Raw genomic sequence first — 23,129 nt, forward strand, 5'->3', positions numbered from 1 at the left:
GCTCCTCATCAGTTAAAGTTTTATCATGAGATTATAGTAATTTAGTCACATCTTCAGGCTCCCCTTCCAATTGGGGTGTACTTCTAATTCTAGTTCTCTTGCGATTTCCACCATGTCTGTGATTACTTTCTCTACTGAAGTCTTGAAGCCTTCAAGACATCCATGAGGATTGGAATCAACTTCTAAATTTCTGTTAATGCTGAAATTTTGACCTTGTTTCATGAATTATGAATGTTTTTAATGACATCTAGAATGGTGAATTCTTTTCAAAAGGTTTTCAATTTATTTTGCCCAGATCCATCTATGGCAGCTATAGCCTTATAAAACGTATATCTTAAATTATAAAACTTGAAAGTTCAAATTACTGCTTGATTCATGGGCTGCAGAATGAACACTGTTAGCAGGCATGAAGACAACAGCCTCATTGTACATCACCATCAGAGCTCTTGGGTGACCAGGTGTGATACCAGTGAGCAGTAATTTTTTGAAAGGTATCTTTTTTTCTGAGCAGTTAAGTCTCAACAGTGGGCTTATAATATTTAGTAAACCATGTCGTAAACAAACGTAGTTTGAGGCCATACATTGTATGACTTCAGTCCTTCTAAATTTATTGAGGTTTGTTTAATGTCCTAGTATATGGTCTATCGTGAGTGTTCCATGGACACTTAAGAAGAATAATGTTGTCGAGTAGAGTATTCTATCGATGTGTTTTAGGTCTAGTTGGTTTACAGAGTTGTTCAAGTATTTGATTTTCTTGTTGATCTATGTAATTGTCTGTCCTTTAGTCAAAGTAGGGGTATTGAAGTCTCCCAAGTATTACTGAATTGTTAGTTTTTCTCTTCATTTATGCCAGCTTTTGCTTCACATATTTTGGGCTCTTTTTTGGTGCATATACCTTTAGCATTGTTACATGTCCCTGATCCACTAGCTGTTTTATCAATTATAAAATTCCCCTCCTTTTCTTGAGCAATACGTTTTGTTTTAGCTTACTTTGCCTGATTCTAATATGGCCATTTCAGCTTTCTTATGGTTGCTGTTGTGTGGTATATCTTTCTTGTTCTTTCACTTTCACTTTTTTTTTTTTTTTTTTTTTTTGTATTTTTGAATCTAGGGTATGTCTCCTGTAGGCAGCATATAGTTGGATCTTTTCTTTTTTTTTATTCCAGTCTAACACTTTTGCCTTTTTTATTGGATTATTTAATCTATTCACTCCTCTCCCCCAGCTTTTATTGAAGTGTAATAGACAATTAGTTGCTCATATTTACATTGTATAATTCAATGAGTTTTTTCAGTTATAGTTGACATACAATAATATATTTGTTTCAGTTGTACAGCATAGTGACTAGAGATCTGTATAACTGATGAAGTGGTCACCCCACTAAATCAGGTGTCCCCCTTCCCCTTTACCTATTTTTTACAACATTATTCACTATTTTCTTCATGCTACACTTTTTATCTCCATGACCATTTCGTATCTCTCCATTTGTACTTCTTAATCCTTTTGCCTTTTTTCATCGTCTCCCCCAATCCTCCTTCCCGTCTAATAGCCATCAAAATATTCTCTGTATCTGTGAATTTGTTTCCATTTTTTTTGTTATTTATTTTGTTCTTTAGATTCCACATATACATGAAATTATGTGGTATTTGTCTTTATCTGACTTATTTCATTCAGTGCAATACCCTAGGCCCATCAAGGCAATATCTTTTTCTATCCTCTTCCTTTTAGTCTCTGTGTGTCTTTTAATCTGAAGTGAATCTCTTGTAGGTAGCGTATGTAGGAGTCTTGTTTTCTTACCCATTCAGCTTCCTTATCTGTTGGTTGGAGAACTTAATTCTTTTCAGTTTGAGATACTTGTTGATAAATTTGTAGTTACTACCATTCTTTATTCATATTTTTGATACCTGTTTTTTCTTCTTAAAGAAGTCCATCTAACATTTCCTATAATATTGGCTTGGGGATAAATTCTTTAGCTTATTTTTATCTGGGAAAAACTCTTTATCTGTCCTTCAACTCTAAATGGTAGCTTTGGTGGATAAAATATTCTTGGTTGTAGATCCTGGATTTTCAACACTTTGAATATTTTGTGCCTGTCCTGCAAAGTTTCTTTTGACAAATCAGCTGCCAGTCTTATGGACACTCCCTTGCAGGTAACCCAATTTGTATTTAACCTTTGGCATTTTAATTATAATGTGCCTTGGTGTGGGCCTCTTCGGGTTCATTTTTTTTGAAACTCTCTCAGCTTCTTAGGGTTGTAGGTCTATTTCCTTCACCAGGTTAGTGAAGTTTTCCATCATTATTTCTTCAAATGTGTGTATTTATCTTCTTGTTCTCCCTCTTCAAGTACCCATATGACACAGACATTATTTCCCTTAATTTTGTCCCATAGGCTCCTTAAATTATTATATATTCTCGGTTACTTTTTTCTTGCCATTATGGTTGGGTATCCTTGGTTTCCTCATCCTCTGTATCGGTGTTTCAATCCTCTTCTTCCTCCACTCTATTGATTCCTTCTAATATACCCTTTATCTCAGTAATGTACTCTTCATTTCTGACTGGTTCCCTTTTATAATTTCCATTTCCATTTTTATGTTTTTTATCTCTTTGTTGAAGTTCTCACTGAGTTCATCTACATTTCTCTTAATTTCATTAAGCATCTTTACAACCAGTGTTTTGAACTCTGCATCTGTGAGATTGCTTGAGTCCATTTTTCTTTGATCCATGTTTTGTTTTTCATATGGTTTCTGCTTCTTTGTCTTCCCATTTTGGCTGCCTTTCTGTATCTTTTTCTGTCTGCCAATCAAATCTAAATTTTCTGGTCTTATTAGTGTGCTTTGTTTAGTAGGTTTCCAGCAGGACAATCCTGAGAGGGGTTTAGCTACAGACCAAGTTTATCCCCAGCCTGTGCCCCTCTGGGGCCACCTGTTAAAATTCAGCAAGCAATCCACAGGTGCTGTACTTATAGTTGCCTCAAGAGGCCATTGCCAGAAACCAAGGTCATCTGCCATCAGTGTGAGTCTTGGAGCCGCTCAGCAAGTGTATAGGACTTGCTGAGGACACAACTGGATGTGGCATGGGTGGGGCAGTGAGTTGGGGAGGCGGAGTTTCAGTAATCCTCTGGACTTGTTATCCAGTTTGATGAAGTCTCAGCTATGGCCACTCAGTGTCCACACACTGGGAAGGAGGAAAGCTCACTAGAAGAACAGTGGATACCGCCATCACTTCTGCCTGGGAGAAAACCTCACCTCCGGCCCTTACTTGGACAACTCAGTGTCCCCCGTGAGACCCCTGAGCAGCCAGTCGGGCTCTGGTGCTCAGAGAGAAAGTCTGTCATCACAAAACCAGGGTTGCGGACAGGGTCCCTTTAAGAGGCATCTGCAGCTGTAGGCTGCTGCAGCCTCTGTCCCATTCTGCCACTGGGGACCAGGTAGCCTCGCGTCTTTGTCCCTTCCTACCTCCAAATGTTGCAGGCTGATTTCTTATTTCTCTCCCTAGTTATAAGGCTTCTGTTCCTCTAGATCCCCACATGATTTTCCTTGCTGTTTACTCAACTTTGATGTGGTTGCAAGAGGGAATGAACAAAGCTTCTACCACCTACACCATTTTGCCCAATTCCTTCTAATCCATTCACTTTTAATGTTATTGATATATTGGATATAGGTCTGCCATTTATTTTTGTTTTCTCTTCTCTGCCCCCTCCCTTTTTTTTTCTGCTTTCCTTTTCATTAAATGAATATTTCTAGTATTACATTTTAATTTCTTTATACATATATATATGTATATATATGCATGTATATATATTGCTCTAGGGCTTACAATAGACATCTTAGTAGAATCTACTTCACATTTATATTAACTTATTTCAGTGAGGTATAGAAACATTTCTCCTATTTAGCTCATTTCCCTCATTTTTATTTTCTGCTGCTGTTGCTCTACAGATTGCATTTAGGTATGTTACTAACCCAACAGTACATTATCATGATTATTTATGTAATTTTATGTCTTTTAAAGAGGGTGATCTAAGAAAGAAGAACAAGGATGTATTTGTAGCATTTTTTTTATTACCCTCTTATTTATCATTCCTGGTTTTCTTCATTTGTTCCTGTAGATTTGAGTTACCATCTGAAGTCATTTCTATAATGCAATGCAACTTTACTCTCACTCACTTTCTTTGTACTATCATTTACAAATATATGACATTTCTACACGTTATACATCCAACAATACAATTATATACATATTGTATTATACAGTTTTTTTTTAAAAGCTAGTAAGAAAAGAAAGCAGAAGTTATATGCATTTATATTGTCAAATTACATAGTAATGTTGACCAGTGCCCTTTTTTCATGTGAATTGAAATTACTCCCTGGAGACATTTTTTTTTTTTCAGCCTGAAGAACTTCATTTAATATTTCATGTGTTGCATGCCTGTTAGCAACCAATCTTCTTTGTTTTTATCTAGGAATGTATTTTACCTTTATCGATCTCTCTATCAATTAATTCAACTTTCAATTTTAAAAGACATTTTTGGTGGATATCTGATTATTCATTAACATTTTTTTCTTCCAGTATTTGGAATATGTCATTCCACTGCCTTCTTGCTTTCATTGTTCCTGATGAGAAGTCAGCTGTTGATCCTGTCGGAGTTCTCTACGTAATGAGTCATATTTCACTTGCTGCTCTCAAGCTTTTGTCTTTGAATGTTTTTACTTTGCTATGTCTTGGTGTGGGTTTCTTTGAATTAATCTTGCTTAGAGTTTGTAGAGCTACTTAGATGTCTAGATTATTCTTTATCAAATTTGGGAAGTTTTCAGTCATTATTTCTTTGAATATTTTTTCTGCTTCTTTGTATGTCTCTTTCTGGTACTCAAATTATACCTATCTTGGTGTATTTATCAGTGTCCCATGTTTCTCTGAGGCTCTTCTTCTTTTTCTCTCAGTACTGCGGATGGTATAATCTCTATTGACCTGTTTTTAAGCTCACTGATCTTTCTCTTGTCCTTTCAGGTCCAGGCTCGCTAGTGAATTTTTTATTTTAGTTATTAATCTTTTTAACTACAGAATTTTAAAAATACATCCATCTAGTGATATTTTTTATTTTTTGATGAGATATCTATATCATCATACCTTTCTTTACTACTTTAAACATAGTTTTTATTAGGTTTTTGAACATATTTATACTGGTTACTTGAAGTCCTTGTTAAATCTGAAATCTAGTCCTTATCCTGGGTGGTTTCTATTGCCTACCTCTTTTCCTGTGTCTCATTCTTTTTTCTTTGCATATCTTATTTGTTATTCAAAACAACACATAACAAAAAGCAATTCTAGATACTGGGCCCTACTCCCTTGATGTGTTGCTATTGCTTGCTTGTTTTATTTTTTTTTAATCCTTGGCTGAATTGCTTTTGTGAAGTCTATTTTTTCAGGGAAGCCTCTGATGTTGCTTCTCTTTAGAGCTCACAGTCTTAGGCATGAGTACAGCCACGCTGGGATGGCAGTGGGTTTAGCAGGGCTCTCTTTGATTTCTCTTTCTGTGATCTCTCTGTTAAGCTCTTTACCTGTGCTGTTACACATTCAGCTTTTGGTCTCCACTCATTGACGGCCATTACTCTATTGTTTCAACAGTACCATAGGGCCTAGCTTGCCCCATAGTCTCATTTAATTAAATTTGGCTTCTTTACAGGGGTAGTTTACAGGGGTCATTGTTTGGGGTTTCTGCTCCCAGGGGAGCCCTTCTAAGCTGTCCCTCTAGTTCTTTCTGGTAAACTAGAGCTAAGCCTTTGACTTAGCTTGTATCTGTCATGAAGCTATAAGCTTTCTTTTAATAGTTCCATTGTATTTGACAATGTCCTAAGCCTTGAGCTTCCCAAACACTTTGAAATAAAGACAGTTCCTCTAGGGAAATATTCAGAATAGGTACCAGGATTTTGGCATGCTTTTTTCTCTTTTAAGTGATATTTCTGCTTTAGGAGTGAGTACTAGGCATGGGTGGTAGCCTCTGGTCTTCTTTGCTTACCTCGTCCAATATGGTACCTCCACAAAAGAAAGAACTGGGGTAAGAGTGGCTGAGGCCCAAGGATTCTCAATGCGTCATCCCTAAGGTAGAGTCTTCCATTTGTGAGTGGGGATTAGTGAAAGAAGCCTGAAACTGAAACTTTTTGGATGCACTTGTCTCTAATTTGCCTATAATTTGCCTAGCTCATGGTAGGAAAAACTGGTGGCCTGCTCCTTCCAGAAAGATATCATAGCCCTGTACTGGGAGCTTGGGAGAGAAGAGAGATCTTGCAGTGGCCACACCGCCCAGATTAGATTTAGAATTGGGAAGGGAGAGGGAGGGAGGGGGTTGTGGTTCAGATGCCACAGATTCTTATTGTTCTTACTGAGTTTTAGTAGATTTTCTTTAATAATTGTGTAGCCGTTTTCCGTATGCCTTGGGGGCAGTTTTCAAAGACTTTAAATGATGGTTTTTAAATACTTTTTACCAGTTATGCTTGTTTTGCTTGGGAACTGGTTTGTTGAATTCTTCATGCAGCCATTCTTGAAGTAGAATTCAAGCTCTGAATATTCTTGCTTGTGCCTCCTACTGACATGAACAAGAATTTCTTCAGATTTAGATGTACTGGGTTAGAGGATATGCACCTAGCACAACTAGCATGATCTTATAAAGTTGTGCAAGGCAGTTGTACCAGATTGTGCTACCATGATCAAAATGTTAGGATTCCTGTTGCTGCACATCTCTGTAACACTATATTGTCATTAGACTTCTTAATTTTTGACTATTTGATAGATATAAAGTGATACCTCACTGTGGTCTTAATTCACCTTTTCCTGTCATTAACATCTGTGTTTCTTTTGTGCAGTTTGTGTATTTACCCTTTGAATATATATGAACTACAGTTTTCTTCCATTTTGTGGTTTGTCTTTTTACCTGGTGATGTCTTTTGCTAACCAAAAGTTCTTTTGATCTAGTCCAGTGAATCACATATTGCATATTTGAGGAATTCTTCCTGATTTTCCAAGTTTAGAAAGCTAATTTTCTACAAGAAGAGTTTAAATGGTTTTACTTTTTACTCTTGTATCCCTAATGGTTTTCATGTATGATATGAAACTTTTGATCTTTTCCATGTAGGTAACTTATTGACGCAACACTATTGAATAGTCTCTCTTCCTCGTTGATCTGCGGTGCCGCTTGTTCCATTCGTTAGTTTGTGTAGTCTTGTGCCCTTACCAGACCATCTTTCTTACTGTAGCTTTATAAATAGTTTAATGCCATGAAGGAAAAGTATTTTGTCTCTTTCAGGAGTATCTTAGCCACACGCCTGGACTTTTAATATTTTAAGTAGCTTTGAGTAAAAACATGTTTCATATTGCATATGATAATTAGTAGACATGGAATTCAGTATGTAGGAATCACTTTTCCAGACCATTTACAGTATTCATAGAAATGGGAGAAGTAATATATTGTGATTATGCTTCATTTATTAGCTGAGGTGACTTTTTTTTTCTTTTAACTATAGGAACAGTTTTGATCAAAAGTAACAGTGGTCAGTTGATGTTGGTATCTCCTCAGCAAGCTGTAACAAGAGCCGAGACCACAAGTAACATAACTTCAAGGCCAGCCGTACAAGCAAATGCTCAAACAGTCAAATTCTGTACGATGCCGGTAATATACCTTAAAGTTTTTTCGTCTTCTTTTGTTTTCCAGCTATTATCTTATAAATGTGTATGTATTCACCAGTAAAAATAATCAAAGGGATGATTCTGCTCAGCTTCTTGAATTAGGCCACTTTATTGGAATATGTTAATTTAATCAAGATTTCATAGTCCTTCGTACTCTAAAGATTTTGGAATGTTCAAGAGCTGTTTGCATCTCAAAATGTCAAGAAAACCATTCTGTTTCAATTTTAATTTGTGGCAAAATATTAAGACTATAGTTTACAGTATTCATTTTTATTCATATCTTAAAGGAATTACCTTTAAGTAATTCATAACTCTGCCGTACTATTACATTAACTTGACATTGTTAAGAAATGATTTATTTTATATATATGATCATCTTTCTAGGTACCTGAAGTTTACCTTGTGTGCTAGATTTAAAAAAAAAAAAAATTATGGGCATCTTTCTTTGGTTAAACAGAAAATCATGAATATAGTATAGCATTTTCTTGATGAGTCAGGCTTATCCCGTAATATTTATTAAACCAGTTGCTTCCTTAGGCATATGAAGTGAGTTTCAACTGGTCACTTGACCAGTTAGGTTCATAGTAGATAATGTGCATAAAATCCATAAGGTTATGAAGCCTGTATAACAGAGAATTTTGCTATGGTAAAGTATTTTAATGTTTGCCACAACACTGATTGATTTTAAATTACTAATGCCGATGACTTTGTATTATGCACCTATCCTCGCAGAATTCTAACTCACAGTTAATCAAAAAAGTGGCGGTGGCACCTGTTAAAAAATTGACACAAATAGGAACTACTGTGGTAACCACCGTTCCGAAGCCTTCCTCAGTACAAGTAAGTTGTGACTCGTGGCCATGTGTACACTGGTTATTCTTTCATCTTTCTTTATTATATATCTGTTTCCTGCCAGATATATAAGTTGCTGACTTTATCACATTGAAGAGAGCAGTTCAATGATATATGTTACTTACCAAACTGGAAACTGTTGGAGGATTGGGAAACACAAGATAAACATGGTGTATATTCTTAGAATACCAGTTTTATTTGAATGTGTTAAATTAATACAAATGCATCAAATAGCCATGTGTCAAAGTGTCTAGAAGCAGGTACTGGAATGGAATTTTGATGGGGTATTTATTAGGGATTGATGCCTGTGGAAGGGAAGGAGAATAAGTAAAAGTTTTAATTAGATGCAGTCCCAGTAAAGCCTCAGCCAATCTAGTGGAGAACTTTGGAGCAAAGATGGCTTCTCAGAGTCATCTCATTGTGTATGCCAACAAGATTAGCTGGGCCTTAATTTCCCCTTTGTGATCAGTCATTGGATGTGGATTCTCCAGAGAGAGTTGTAATTTGGGGCAAGGTAATTCTCTGTAGCTGAGAGCAAACCTGAAGACACTGGCAACTGTAAGATATCTGATGGCATTCCCAACAGCTAGGGCCACACAAATCTTTTCTGCGATGGTGTATTACAGTATACTCCTTGCATTACTGAGATCTACTTCCTTATTCATTTTGAACACCAACTCTTTTGAGATTCCAGTGGGTTACTTCCTTGGGGAAACAGAGAATAGGAAGTTAGTAGGATGAACTACAGTCCTCACTGCTAGAACCGATACTAGCATCTCCCTCCTCGTTATTCATTGTTGCCTCACCCTCACCTATTGACTGTGCTAGTCATGGTAGCTTAACTGGTAGTGTGACCAGACCTTCATCCATGATATGAGGTCCTAATCACATGCTCTTTTAGGCCAGAGTTGCTGCACTTGTCCATTTATCATCACAAATGGACAAAGAAATACCAAGAAGCACTTAAGTGATCACCTGGATTCACTGCACATATTCCCTTTGACCTCTATTGTGTGATAGCTATCCTAAGTATTCCAGATGTCAGGTCAGTTACCCTTATGACTCTTCTCTTTCCTCCTGGTCCCTGGACACAAGGAACCTGAAGTGCCCAGGAGGTAGCCACAGAGTCTTGTTTATAGAGACTCTTGCTTTGTACTTTGGTGAAAGTAGGACCCCTGTGAGTGGAAATGGGAAGCGCAAAGTACCCTATTGGGTCTTTGAGAGTGATGGTAGATGGCTTCATTCATCCTGTTGCTCCTTGATTCCTCATGTATTTGATCTGTTGGGGAGATAGTGCCATATAGAAATTTTTAATTTAGTAGGTACACTGAGTCTTGGAAGATGGAGGATGGAACTCCATCTTCATAGAGTATTACCTGTGCCTTCTGCAGGTTGTTCTAATACTTTACTAGGCTAATAGGTTCTGGGTCATGCTCTCTATGATAAGTTAGTGATCACATGGTTTTGGAACCACCGTCATACTTCCGTTGATGTACAGAGGATATATATTCTTGGAGCATGCTATATGAAATCCCATGCTATAGTGCAAACTTTCTGTCAGTGTTCCAAAATTTATTTAACCATACTGCTCCCATTCTTTTCCTCTAATAGAGACAATGAGCAGTTAGCCTGATTTCAAACATGGGTTTTTTTTTTCCCCCCTCTAGTGATGGCTACCATTTGTTGAGAATTTGATGTGCTTGACACTTTTTAGGTGCTCTACATCTATCCTCTTATTTCATCCTTGTGACTACTCTATATATGGGAGTATTATCTCTATTATGTATATGTGAAAATAGGTTTAGAGAGGTTAAGAAACTTGCATGACTTCTGCTAATATGCAATGAAGAGGGATTTGAGCTGAGGTCCCTGATTCTGGAAACTGTTCTTGATCTCTGAACTGATTATCTCAAAGTCTAGTTTTTTTTCCTTTGGGATAAATTCTAAGGTGATTATTGGGCTAAAAGATATGAACTTAGGCCTACCGATACCTACTATTGTGTTGCAAGAAATAATTAATGTTCTTTAAAATGGAGTTTTTGAAGATTAGTCAGAATTAGATGCAGAATAATACCGTGGAGAGGTATATGAAAGTGAAAGATTTATAATACTCACAGGTCCTAGAAGAATGAAGTATGGTATGTCCTGTAAAGGGGGATGCATGAGGGGAGCACCCAGGGAGCAGGCACAGCCAAACGTGGGGAGCTGAGAGAGAATGAGGACCCAGGGGAAAGTATCTTTATTGGGGGTTTTATGGAGTTCACAAGGAAAAGGTGCAAAGGGATTTTATTTGTGTGTTTGAATGTTACTAGGTCATAGGGGAGGGCAGGAAAGGGGAACTGGTATTAGGGTCTCCTGGGTAGGGTGCTCAGATCTTGTTTGTGGAAATATCGAGGCATTAAGAAAATAGGAAGTTTTAAGAACTTACAATACAATTATTTTATGGAAAGGTTTTATCACTTCACCACTTTTTTCATTGGGTCAATTTCTCAAAGATTTAGAACATAATTGTTCTAAAATCATATATCTGGATTGTTAGTTCTTTTCCTTAATAGATAGATAGATAGACAGACAGACATAGATGTTGATATTTCCAAGTGAATTGTTTATAACTTTTCCTAATTCAGATCAATGTATATTTTAAGCTGAGCTGCTACTCAGTAGTAGGCTAAAGCAGTAGAAATTATTAAACAATGAAGTTAATGAATAATATCTTTGTCTACTTTGAGGAGTATAGCATCTTAATTTGGGGCATTTCTTGGAAATAAGGAGATAGAACTTGGAAATGAGAGAAGATAGAACTCTTCCTTTGTACTTGACTGACTGTAAAGGCAAATGTGTATATGAAGAATTTTTGAAAGTATTTTCCTTTTAATAGGTATTGTTATTTATTTTAAATAGCTTGAAACATAGTCCAGTCTAGTAAATATAACAGGAATTAGTTTGAAATCTTTGTTCAGCTTTATGTTGTACTTGATAATGAAGATGTAGGTTGGCCTGTTGTTAGATTAGAATATAACGTATAAATGATTAATCGCATTTACAATTAGTATTTCTAAATACATATGAATAAACCCAAAGTTGATTGCTGTTTCAGACTGGTATAGAAAAATGACTCTCCTTGAAATGTAGTTTAGTCTGTTAAAATTGCATACAATTCATTTTACTGGCTCTGTATAACTGTTTTTCACAGATTATTTCTTAAGTGCTCTATCTACTCAACAAAAATTAGGGAACTTTTCCTGAACTCACATTTCATTAGGGTTTATTTTTCTTCACAAGGGAGAGGGAAAAATCCCCCCCCCCAACCTCGAGGAACCCCTTCCATCAGTAGTGAAAGGTAATCATATCAGCTAAAGTTGGAGATTACTCTTTCTTAAAATAGTAGCACAAAGAGTAAATGACTGAATATAGAAAAGACTCACTGAAGAAAGAGTATTTAATTACTGTACATAAACCTAAAAGTTCATTAGAAAATCTCCAAAAGGATTCAGAGGAAACTGTCCAAAAGGATTCAGAGTAGTTATCCTTTGAGGGCAGGGCAAAGGATGGGAATAGGAGCAGAGAGACATCATTTTCATTGTTGCCTTTAAGACCTGTTCATACATAATAAAATCGTACTAATTTAGATGTAGTTTTTATTTATTTATTTAATTAAAAAAATTATTTTATTAGTTTCAAGTATACAGTACATTGGCCTGCAGTTTCCATTGAAAAGTCAGCAGACATTCTTATGGGGGTACCCTTGTAAGTAACTAGCTGCCTTTCTCTTGCTGCTTTTAAGATTTTCTCTGTCTTTGACCTTTGGCATTTTAATTATGATGTCTCTTGGTGTGTGTCTCTTTGAATTCCTCTTCTTTGGGACTCTTTGTGCTTCCTGAACTTGTATGTCCAGTTCCTTTGCCAAGTTAGGGAAGTTTTCTGTCATTATTTCTTCAAATAGATTCTCAATCCCTTGCTCTCTCTTTTCTCCTTCAGGTATTCCTATGATCTGGATATCGTTACACATGTTGTCCCAAAGGTCTCTTAAGCTGTCCTCATTTTTTAAAATTCTTTTTTCCTTTTGTTATTCTGATTGGGTGTATTCTCTTACCTTGTCTTGCAGTTCACTGATTCGATCTTCTGCTTCATCCAGCCTACTGTTGAATCCTTCTAGTGTATTCTTCATTTCTGTTATTATATTCTTCATTTCTGTCTGGTTCTTTTTTATGTTTCTGTGTCCTTTTTTATGCTTGCTGTCTCTCTATAGAGGTTCTCATTGAGTTCATCCATTCTCTCCCTAAGTTCATTGAGCATCCTTATAACCATCATTTCGAACTCTGTCTCTGGTAGGTTGCTTATTTCCATTTTATCTAGCTTATTTTCTGGAGTTTTTTCCTGTTGTTTCATTTGTGGCATGTTTCTTTATTTTCTCATTTTATTAGCTTTTTTGCGTTTATTTCTGTGTCAGGAATATTTGTTTTGTCTCAGCCTTGGCCAGATAGCCTAATGTGGAAGGCGTCCTTTGTGGCCCAGTGGTGCACTCCTCTCCTTGATTCCCTATGCCGGTGGCTCTGGACATAATCTTTGAGTGGGTTGTATGTGATCTTCTGTTGTCACTAAGCCTTTATGGGTGTTAGTAGATCAGTGGATGGGAATAATGCCCAGGCTGACTGTGGGAATTGGCTGTGCTCACAGGTTACAGTGTACAAATCCCACTCAGTGTGGGGGCTGACCCCACGGAGTGGGATTTGCCCTAGCAGGCTTATGTCCTTGTTGCAAACACTTTTTGTATGTACTGCTTATGGGACTAGTCAGAAGTTGTTCTGTTGTGGTCTAATGCCAGCCTTCAGGTGCGTTGGTTTTGTGTCCCCTTGGGAGGGACTCCCCAGTAGGACAAGGTCAGCCTCTGCTTTTGATTGCTCAGTCCTACTCGGTGGGAGCTACAAAGTGATCTGCAGATAGTTGTTGCCTATGCTGGATCTATAGGTAAGTGGAGGGGACAGTGCTGTAGGCAGCAGTCCAGTTATCCCCTGTCCCTGACCTATGGCAGTTTAGGAGAGGGACCAGTGCTTCTCAAGGCCTGACACTGCCTGTCAGTTGCCTGTAAGTCTCTGAAACTGGAAGAGCCTCTGGTCGATGTATGTGTTGGGTGCTGCAGGGACCCCCAGGAGTCTCCTGGATCTACTCAGCAAATTTCCCCCTGCCACTGTAGTGCCAGTTTACATGCCAGCGCCATCTCTGTAGCTCCTCAAACAAGTTTCCAATCATAGCAAAGTCAGCTGCTGCCCACCTTGGGCCTGCAAACAATCAAGCTCTGTTTAAGAATTACTGAAGCTTGTGGGCATGAGTTTGTGGCCCACCACCAAATGTTTCTCCCGGATAAATAGGCTTTGTGTAGGCCACATGCACTGAGTGCTTTTGTTTGCTGTTGAATTTGTGACCCAAAGAAAGCACAGGATGGGACTGGGTTGCCTGGGAGCAGGCTTGCCACAGGTAATTTGTGGGTTAGGTGGGGCATTGTCTCAGTGAGGCATTGAGCCGTCAGGCCTATATAGCATTATATTTGCTGCCGCAAGTTCCCACCAAAGTCTGATGTCACTTTGCAACCTACCATCATCTGTGGTGGGCCCACAAAAGTCCTGAGATTTGCCCAAGTGATGTTGTATCTTGTGCTGGCAACAGTGATCTTCCAGCCAGTGTTTTCCATGAACTTTGCTCTCACGCTGGCTGAGATTTGTTGACTGCGCAGAATGCATCACCCCAGGACAGGGGCAGCTGTCTATCAAAGTGCTGTGCTTACTTTGTGCATTGGGTGGGGCAGAATCTCAGGGAGTCAAGGGCCATCAGGCCAGTAGCCTCAGTTTTCTGCAATTTCTGTGTCTGCACATTCCCACAGTATTCACAAATCACAGAGACAAGCTGCTGTCTGGGGCAGTCCCACAGACTCCTGTGATCCCCTCAAGAGATGTCGCAGCTTGTACAGGCAGCAGTAGTCTCCTCACAACTGTTTTACCTGAAATGTGCTCACTGTGCAGAATGCACAGTCCCAGAGAAAATCAGGGTGGGGATGCTGCCTGTCAATGCACTGTAGGCATTCTGTGGCTTGGGTGAAAGGGGATCTCAGGGAGACAGTGGCTGTCAGATCAATACAGCTTCAGTCTTGCTGCAACTTCAGTAATTATTTGTGCATTCCCATAAAAGTCCTAAATCACAGCAAGACCAGCTGCTGTCTGAGACTGACCCACAGATCCCCGAGTTCTGCCCAAGTTCATGTTGGCAGCAGTGATCTGCCTGAAACTGTCTCTGAAATGTGCTCACAGCATTGGCTGCCAGCTGTGAATTTTTAGCCCTGAATTGGTACTGGGAAGGGGGGGGGGCAGCCATTCAACAGCAGAAACCCTGGGCAATCTGCAGTTTGGTTGGGGTGAGCTGACCTCCTCAGGCCAGTGCTTCCTGATGGCTCTGTGGGAGGGATCTGCACAGTCTAGCTGGCAAGATCTGTGGATTGCCCCATAGGGGGACCCAACTAAGGCACCTGAAATATGCTCACTGTGCAGAATGCACAGTCCCAGAGAAAATCAGGGTGGGGATGCTGCCCTCGTTTTGGTGCCAGGTAATGCAGAATTTTCCCCTATGAATCTTGCATGACCCTCTGACCCACCACTAGTGCCCTGGGTGAACATCCACAGGTGAGAGAGCCTGTGTATGGGCCCTTCAAAGGGGTGTCTAGGATTCCAGTGTCCTTTTGTCTTACCCAGACAACTAGAATCTCTGGTTTTTACAGTCACAGTTTTTGGAAACTCCTTTTCCCTGGCCTGGGACCCTGGGCTGGGGAGCCGCCTAATGAGGCGAGGACCCACCCCCCACCTTCAGGGGAGCCTCTGCAGTCTTGCTCTCCCTCCTCATGATTCTCCACAACCCATGAGTGTGGGTTCAGCCCATCTGTGACTTTGCCCCTCCTACCAGCTTCGATGTGGTTCCTTCTTTATATAATCAGACATATGTGTTATGATCAGCTGGACTTCAGGTGATTCTCCACGTTGCTTATTTTATAATTTGGTTGTAATTTCAATGCAGACCTGGAAGGAGGTGAATCCCGCTTTTACCTAGTCCACCATCTTCCTCCATTCCTTCCTCCGTGTTTTATTTTACCTTTTTTTGGCTTAACATTTTATCTGGTTTTCATCAGTACTCAGTGTTTTTAATTTCTTTCCCATTATTACCTTCAAAATATTCTTGTCTAATATTTGCTTCAGTCTTTCTAAAGTGAGAAATTTGGGCGTACATTCAAATTCACCTATCTTGACTATTACAGAAGGAAATTTTCTTGAAGATGATAGCAACCTGAACTTTTTTGTACTGTATGCCTGTAGAACACAAGCATTTAAATTAAGTGATGGCGTAAGGTTCAGTTTTCTACGTATATTAGAAATACTATTCTCTCTCCCACCCCCCAATTTTACTCATGTTCTGTAACTTTTAGTGTCTGCCCTTAAGATTGTTGCTTTATCTCAATATGGTTGTCAAAATTACTACCTGACTTCTGCGAAATTTTTTGTGTGAAACTTTTTATCCTGCAGGTGGTGCTATAATCACACCTCATTTCAATAGAGGTGGAAGATGCAACCAAAATATTTTTCAGTGTGATATATCACTTATAATATTCATGATGATTACTCTTATAGTCTACATAAAAGCAGCTTATCTGAATATAAGATGACCAGTAAATCTTTCCGCTTTACACTTGAGAAAAAGCAGAACACTATGGGAAATTCTATATTTTCATATAGAGGCTTACTATTTGGAATCCATTTTTGAGAAGTATTAATATTTTTTGAAGACTGCGTGCTTGTCACTGTATTTCACAAACAACCCTAGGATAGTAGGTACCATTGCTATTCTTGTTTTTTATTGACAGGAATCAGAGGGTTAGCAGGATTAAGTAACCTGCCTCAGGTCAACACTTAGTTGGTGTCAAAGAGAAGTAGGTAGGTAGGTAGGTTAGACTGAAACCCAGATTTACTAGAGCCTAGAGCTTTTATAACTGTGTTACATTGCCTTAGTAATGGTAAATGTGAAATGAGATACCCATTATAATACCTGTCATAGTAATATATATTTAAAATATATACTACTTTTAATTCCAGTCTGTACCAACCAGTGTTGTAACAGTTACTCCTGTAAAGCCGTTGAATACTGTAACTACCCTGAAGCCTTCAAGTTTGGGAGTATCACCCACCCCCTCAAATGAGCCCAGTCTCAAAGCAGAGAACTCAACAGCTGCTCAGACAAATCTTTCTCCGGTAAGCTCTTACCTGTACCTTACATAAATACAGCTCTTTACAAATTTTCTTTAAAAAATTCTATTTTTAGCTAACATTTGTGAATGTGTGTTTGTTTATATTTCTATATTTAGACAATGCTAGAAAATGTGAAGAAATGTAAGAACTTCCTTGCAATGTTAATAAAACTAGCATGTAGTGGATCACAGTCCCCAGAAATGGGGCAGAATGTGAAGAAGTTGGTGGAACAACTTTTGGTAAGTTAGTATTATAAATCTTGCAAGCTCTGTAAGAATCCATAGAGCACATTTTAAATGGGAAATAACTATTTTAAAGTGAGGTTTCTTTTGAATAGTTTTTTGGATAAATCCTGCTTTTGCTTCTTGAAAGCTTTGTAATGATTATAAATTTTAGGCAAGTAATAGTATATATTCTATATGCCAGTCATGCTTCTCTTAGCCTAAAAAGGGCCTTAAAGAAGGTTGACTGTTTGGTAAAGTAAAAAGTTGTTACTAGAATTGTAAATGCCTAAAAGCCAGACTGTCAAAAAATAATAAAATTCATTCTGTATGTCCAAACAACAAACTTTGGGACCTGTGGATATAAGTTAACTTTCTTAAGCCTGTTTTATTTTCTATGAATGAGACAAGTAAAAGCGTTGACCTTTGAGGTTTTTTTAAGTGCCAAGGAGCTGTGTCTTTGAGCTGCCAAATTCTGCACCCCTGGTTTCTTCTTTCTTTCAGGTAAAATGCTTAAATACACTAAAAAAGCAGATGAAGGTGGAAATTAGCAAACATTGCATATTGTATGCTTGACAAATATGTTGCACTTCTTTTTAAAAGGAAAACAAAAAAGCTGAAGGCCCCCAAACCAAATAATTGTCTGTTCTCTAAGAAATTTAGGACTCCTGCTTATTAATTGTTCTTAACAGATTGTGATACAATAGCATTATTCAGGTTGCCAGCTCTACTCTTACTTTGCTTCTTGGGATCTTCAAAAAAACAAAATCTCTATTTATTCTGTACGAATTTAAACATCTCTATTGTTTATGCTTATTCATTTCACAAGTGACATGGGGAAAAAATGCCCCCATTTAATGATGGACTTTATTAAGTGCAAAGCTCATTATGTCTACAATTATAAATTATATACTGTTCCTCTTTTAAAAGATTTGTAGGCCTAAAAGTATTTTTCTTTCTCCCATCCTCAGGATGCAAAAATCGAAGCAGAGGAATTTACTAGACAATTATATGTTGAACTCAAGTCCTCACCACAGCCTCACCTAGTTCCTTTTCTTAAGGTAGTGTTATGTGTTACTTTGAAGAAATTCTTTGGATTAGATTACTTTAAAATCATTTAAAACCCGAATATTTCAACTATATGTGAAGATAACACTGTAGTAAAAACTGTTCAATATTGTAGTCTGTAAATCACATTGATAGTTCATATTCTTTGGATTGGAACACATTGGGAAAACAGAAAATCTCATTCATGGATATAACTCGATTATACTTTTTAATGCTTGTATATCCAAAGACCTTGACAGTTTTTAAAAAAGAGGGTCTTCTGCTTTCTCCTAATGACTCATATTCTCTTAGAAATAATAAGCCACACAGTGCCAAATCTGGTGGAAAGGCTATTATTTTAAAAAATAATTTATATTGTTGATAGGCATATTCTTTAAGATTTATTGAACTAAATAGAATTATGATGGAGAACAATAACTTTGATAACAAGAACTGGTTTTGGAAGACTAAATATATATTTAGATACTCGGAAGCTGAAAAGAAATCTAATTAAAATTTATAAAGTCATTAAAGACCTGGGACTGTAGTGAACCAAAGACATACCATAGATTTTTAAATAATGGAATAAGGAGTTGCCTTTAGAAAAATTAGGCTTAATTTTCTAGGGGAGATGAAAGGGGCTTCATAGTAGAAAACTTCTTTTGGTTGTGTCATGAAAAAAAGTGGAAAAGGAGTTGGGACACCACCCCATTTTCAGAACATACTAAAATTTTGGAAACAGTCACCACCAAGGTGACCACATTGATTAGGAGGCTGCCAGTTATATGATGTGAAGTGTGGCTAAAGAAACTTGAGAACGTTTTAGCCAGAGAAGACTTGGTCTGGGAAAGAGAAAGTTAAAGGGTCAGTATAATACCTAACATCAAATGATTAGTGTGCCCTGTTTTTTGGGTGACCCTCTTGATTGAGAAGTTAGAGGTAGTTCTTCCTTGGGTCCATTTCAATGCAAATGTTGTTCTCTGAGCCATGAACATGACAATGATGCTGATGGCTCTTTTGAGCTTATTTCATACTCACTAAAGACACCATGGGGAAATTAGTAAGCACCTACCATGTGTCAGCTCCTTTGCTAGATACTTTACTTTTGTTTGCATTTAATTTTCATATCAGTCTTTTGAGAATAGTTGCTAGGTAGTATTTTCCATTTTGGAGATGAGAAAAATGTTTCAGTTGACTAATTTTTTATTAACTTTGGCCAGTGATCAAGAGTTAATATAAACATGCTTTTTTTATTGTTGTCTCTTTAATAAAATCTTAATACTTTTAACATTTGTTTCCAATTGTGTTTTTCTCAGGACCCCTTCATCTTAGATTTCTAGCTTAAGTTTAATTAATCAAATCACTTCATTTGTCATGTATTTCCAAAGCAGTTTATTTACTACCATTTTTAAAGTTTGGAAAAAGATTATGAGACTCTTACTTTTCTTTGTTATATTTTAAAACCTCTTATAAGAATTCTATCAACCTCTTTTGATAAAAGAAGTAAAGGAAGTAACTAAAAGGAAAGAAAAAGGAACACTAGTTCTCATTTGCTTCTTAAATAAAGGTGGCCTAACTGAATTTAAGTGTCAAAACAAGAAAATCTTTCAAATATCCAATAAGCATGCCAAAAGATTATGTACTATCTACCTGCTTTTTTATCTTTTTTTTTTCTTAACCCAAAAACAAATCCTAAGGATGAAAAGGCAGAACCCTCTACTATTTAGTTTGAACTATCTTTAACTCTTTCACCAGGATACAAAGATAAGCACAAACTTAAAATCCTGTCAGAAAATATTCTAGATCATTAAGAAAATTGACTTTGTTTTAACTTTGATGTGAAGCCTGTTTCTATCAAAAGTTTGAAAGTTATTTAACAAAAACTTTATAGACAGATTTATAGATACTGAAGTTATTAGTGGTCTGTCGGGTTCAGATGAACAGAAACAAGTGAAAAAGTGCTTTATTTTAACAAATTGATTTTCAGATATACAAAATAAGGTTGATACTGAGACATAATTTCAAATTGAAAGATAAAGCACTTTTGGGCTTTAAGTTGATAGTATCTTGAATATTGATAGAATATAAGTAAGTGATATCAAATCTCAATTGAAACGATATACTTTTTTTTTTTTACTAGTAGCTAATTTGTTTAGTTATCAGTGTTTTTTTTCCTCCCCTATTTCTAGAAAAGTGTGAGTGCCTTACGACAACTCATGCCTAACTCCCAGAGCTTTATTCAGCAGTGTCTTCAGCAGACTTCTAACGAGGTAGTCATTGCTACCTGTACCACACCAGTAACAACTTCTTCTGTGATGACAACAGTTTCCTCAATCCAGTCTGAAAAATCTATCATTGTTTCTGGAGCAACAACTCCCAGAACTGTGTCAGTGCCAACTCTGAATCCGCTTGCTGATCCAGGGGGAGCAAAAACTGGAGTTGTGACACTTCATTCTGTAGGTCCAGCTGCTGTACCAGGAGGAACAACAGCTGGAACTGTTTTGCTTCAGACTCCAAAACCACTTGTGACGTCTGTACAAAATACAGTTACAGCAGTCTCACTTCAACCTGAAAAACCAGTAGTCTCTGGGGCAGCAGTAACGCTGGCCCTTCCGTCGGTAACTTTTGGAGAAACTTCAGCAGCAGCTATTTGTTTTCCACCTGTGAAACCTGTTGTTACTTCAGCTGGGACATCTGATAAGCCAGTCATTGGTGCACCAGTCCAAATCAAACTTGCACAGCCGGGCTCCATTCTTTCACAACCAGCTGGTATTCCACAGGCAGTTAAAGTCAAACAACTAGTGAGTAACATTTTATTTCTTCCTTAATTTCTTGTTTTGAAAATTTGAAACATTCAGAAAATTGACAAAACTAGTAAAATGATCCCTTGACTGCGACCAGTCATTAATGTTTTACCACATTTGTTTTGTCTTTCTTTATATTCATACATATGCACACACACATAATTTTTTCCTTGAACCATTTGAGAGCTGAGTGCAGAAATCATGACATTGCACCCTTAAATACTGAGTATCTCTTAAGGAAAAGGATGTTTTTAAAAATATAACTATAACATATTATCACACATGAGAAGTTAATATTGGTACAGTATGTATTTCCCCAGTTGTCCCAACAATGTCCATTATAGCAGTGGTCCTGAACTTTTTTGAAACCAAGGACCAGTGGCTCCTGTGAGAATCTAATGCCTGATGATCAGAGGTGGAGCTGAGGCGGTGATGCCAGCTCTGAGGAGTGTCTGCAAATAAAGATCAAGCTTCACTTGGCTTGCCGCCACTCACCTTCTACTGTGCTGCCCAGTTCTTAACAGGCCACAGATGGGTATGGTTCATGGCCTGGAGGTGGGGACCCCTGCTTTATAGCTTATTTTTTTTCAGATGTTGTTTCTAATAAGGAATTGTGTATTATGTTTGTCATTTCTCTGTAGGCTCCTTTAATATAGAACAGTTCCCTAGTCTTCTGTGATTGCTCATTATGTTGTAATATTTTAAGTTCTCAGGGTGGTTGTTTTAGAATGTTCTTTATTTTGTTTTTTTTCTGATTGTTTCCTCAAGATTAGATTCAGATGAAATATTTTTGGCATGTTTCTTACAAAGGTGATATTATAGTGACATTTCTTAAAAAAAATGCTGAGGGGAGAGAATGATAGTGAAAGGAGTAGATGAGTAAGAAGTTGTGTTTCCTAAATTTGGTGGATTGGGAGGTTCTTGTGTGAAAGTAGTGTTTAGAACATTCTACTTTATTCAAGATAAGACAAGTTTTATTAGAAGATTATGAAAGTATTGTTAACCTGTGGGAGATAGTACATGGTGAGTCAAAGATCATGTTTTTTTCAGTCAAGTTCTTCTCTACCTTGTACTATAAAAGAGCTAGCTTGATGGCCTTTCTTCTCTAAGCTTTTGTGTTCAAAGCTTTGATTTGAATCTACTTTTGTTTATTCTGCTTCTTGAAAGAGTAAAATCTGAGTAAACTTCCCATTCTTGTTTGTATGGTCAGAAGAGGTAGCTAGCATCTGTGGATGATTGTTTTTGAGTGTAGAATGAAAGGAAGAAGATGAATTTGAACAGTTGTCAAACTCTTGGGTAGGTAGGAGATAATAGTCATTTCCTGGGTGCTTATCTTTTTTCATTCCTTCCTACTCTGGGTCCGATTTTCAAATGGAGAAATAAATATACCTGCTTTGCAGAGTTTTTCTTGCATGTCTGAATTTAGTCTCAGAGATGAAACGTTTTTAGAAGCAGTGACTCTTAAACATTGATCTCAACAGCCAGGTCTAGGAACCACTGAAACAGAGTAATTGCCCCATGGAAAGGCCTCTTTTTGGTAGCACTGAACAGAAGTGAAATCCTTTTTCTTGGTCATAGCTAATTCTTGAATCAGTTTTAATCTTTATTGAACATGTATAGCATATCGGTTCCTGAAGTGAAATAATGATTTATGGCTACATAGAGTTTTAAAAGCATGTCATGTATGTACTACAGATTTTAAAATAATTTTGTGATATCAGAAAGGCAGGGAGAAAACTTAAGAGTCTGGAATTTTTAAGTAACTCATCCACTGACTAGCACTCAACGAGTAATGAATCTCGGACTAGAACCCAGTGTGTTTCCCTTTAGGTTATAGTGATAATGGCAAGAACTTCTAGATTTCTGGAGTATCCTGAAATAGAAAACTGTCCAGTTATAATATCTTGACAGCATTTGCGTTTTGTAGGTTTGACTTGTATACATTAGAAACAATTTTAATCAAGAAAAAGTGTAATAGAAACCCAATGGTACATTTTAGGGATTTTTTTAAACTTCGTACATTCATTCTGAAAAGAATGTGGAGAAATTTATTTGTGAACTCTGCTTTCTTGTTTGGCTTTCGTTTCCATTTTAGTCAACAAATTTAATGTCAGTATTCGTACCTTCCTATTTAAAATGGCAAAAGCCAGAGCAGGTAGATACTGAAAATGCATTGTAATCTGTTTTACAACAGATTTTTACCTGGGGCACAAAACAACAAAAGCTCTTCTGTATGGCAATGTCA

General features: G+C 37.3%; 1 protein-coding gene across 3 annotated transcripts in view; it reads left to right on the forward strand.

Moving 5' to 3' along the window:
- Positions 1-23,129, forward strand: part of TAF4B (TATA-box binding protein associated factor 4b) — a 112,736-nt gene that overhangs the window by 9,398 nt on the left and 80,209 nt on the right. For all 3 annotated transcript variants that reach the window (XM_036229923.1, XM_016160093.2, XM_016160094.2), the window contains exons 2-7: positions 7,516-7,661; positions 8,411-8,518; positions 16,660-16,815; positions 16,929-17,051; positions 18,005-18,094; positions 20,270-20,881. In XM_036229923.1, coding sequence (XP_036085816.1) covers positions 7,516-7,661; positions 8,411-8,518; positions 16,660-16,815; positions 16,929-17,051; positions 18,005-18,094; positions 20,270-20,881 — 1,235 coding nt within the window. The remainder of the gene's footprint in view (positions 1-7,515; positions 7,662-8,410; positions 8,519-16,659; positions 16,816-16,928; positions 17,052-18,004; positions 18,095-20,269; positions 20,882-23,129) is intronic.

The sequence above is a fragment of the Rousettus aegyptiacus genome, unplaced genomic scaffold, assembly GCF_014176215.1.
Source record: "Rousettus aegyptiacus isolate mRouAeg1 unplaced genomic scaffold, mRouAeg1.p scaffold_m13_p_12, whole genome shotgun sequence".
Classification (NCBI taxonomy): domain Eukaryota; kingdom Metazoa; phylum Chordata; class Mammalia; order Chiroptera; family Pteropodidae; genus Rousettus; species Rousettus aegyptiacus.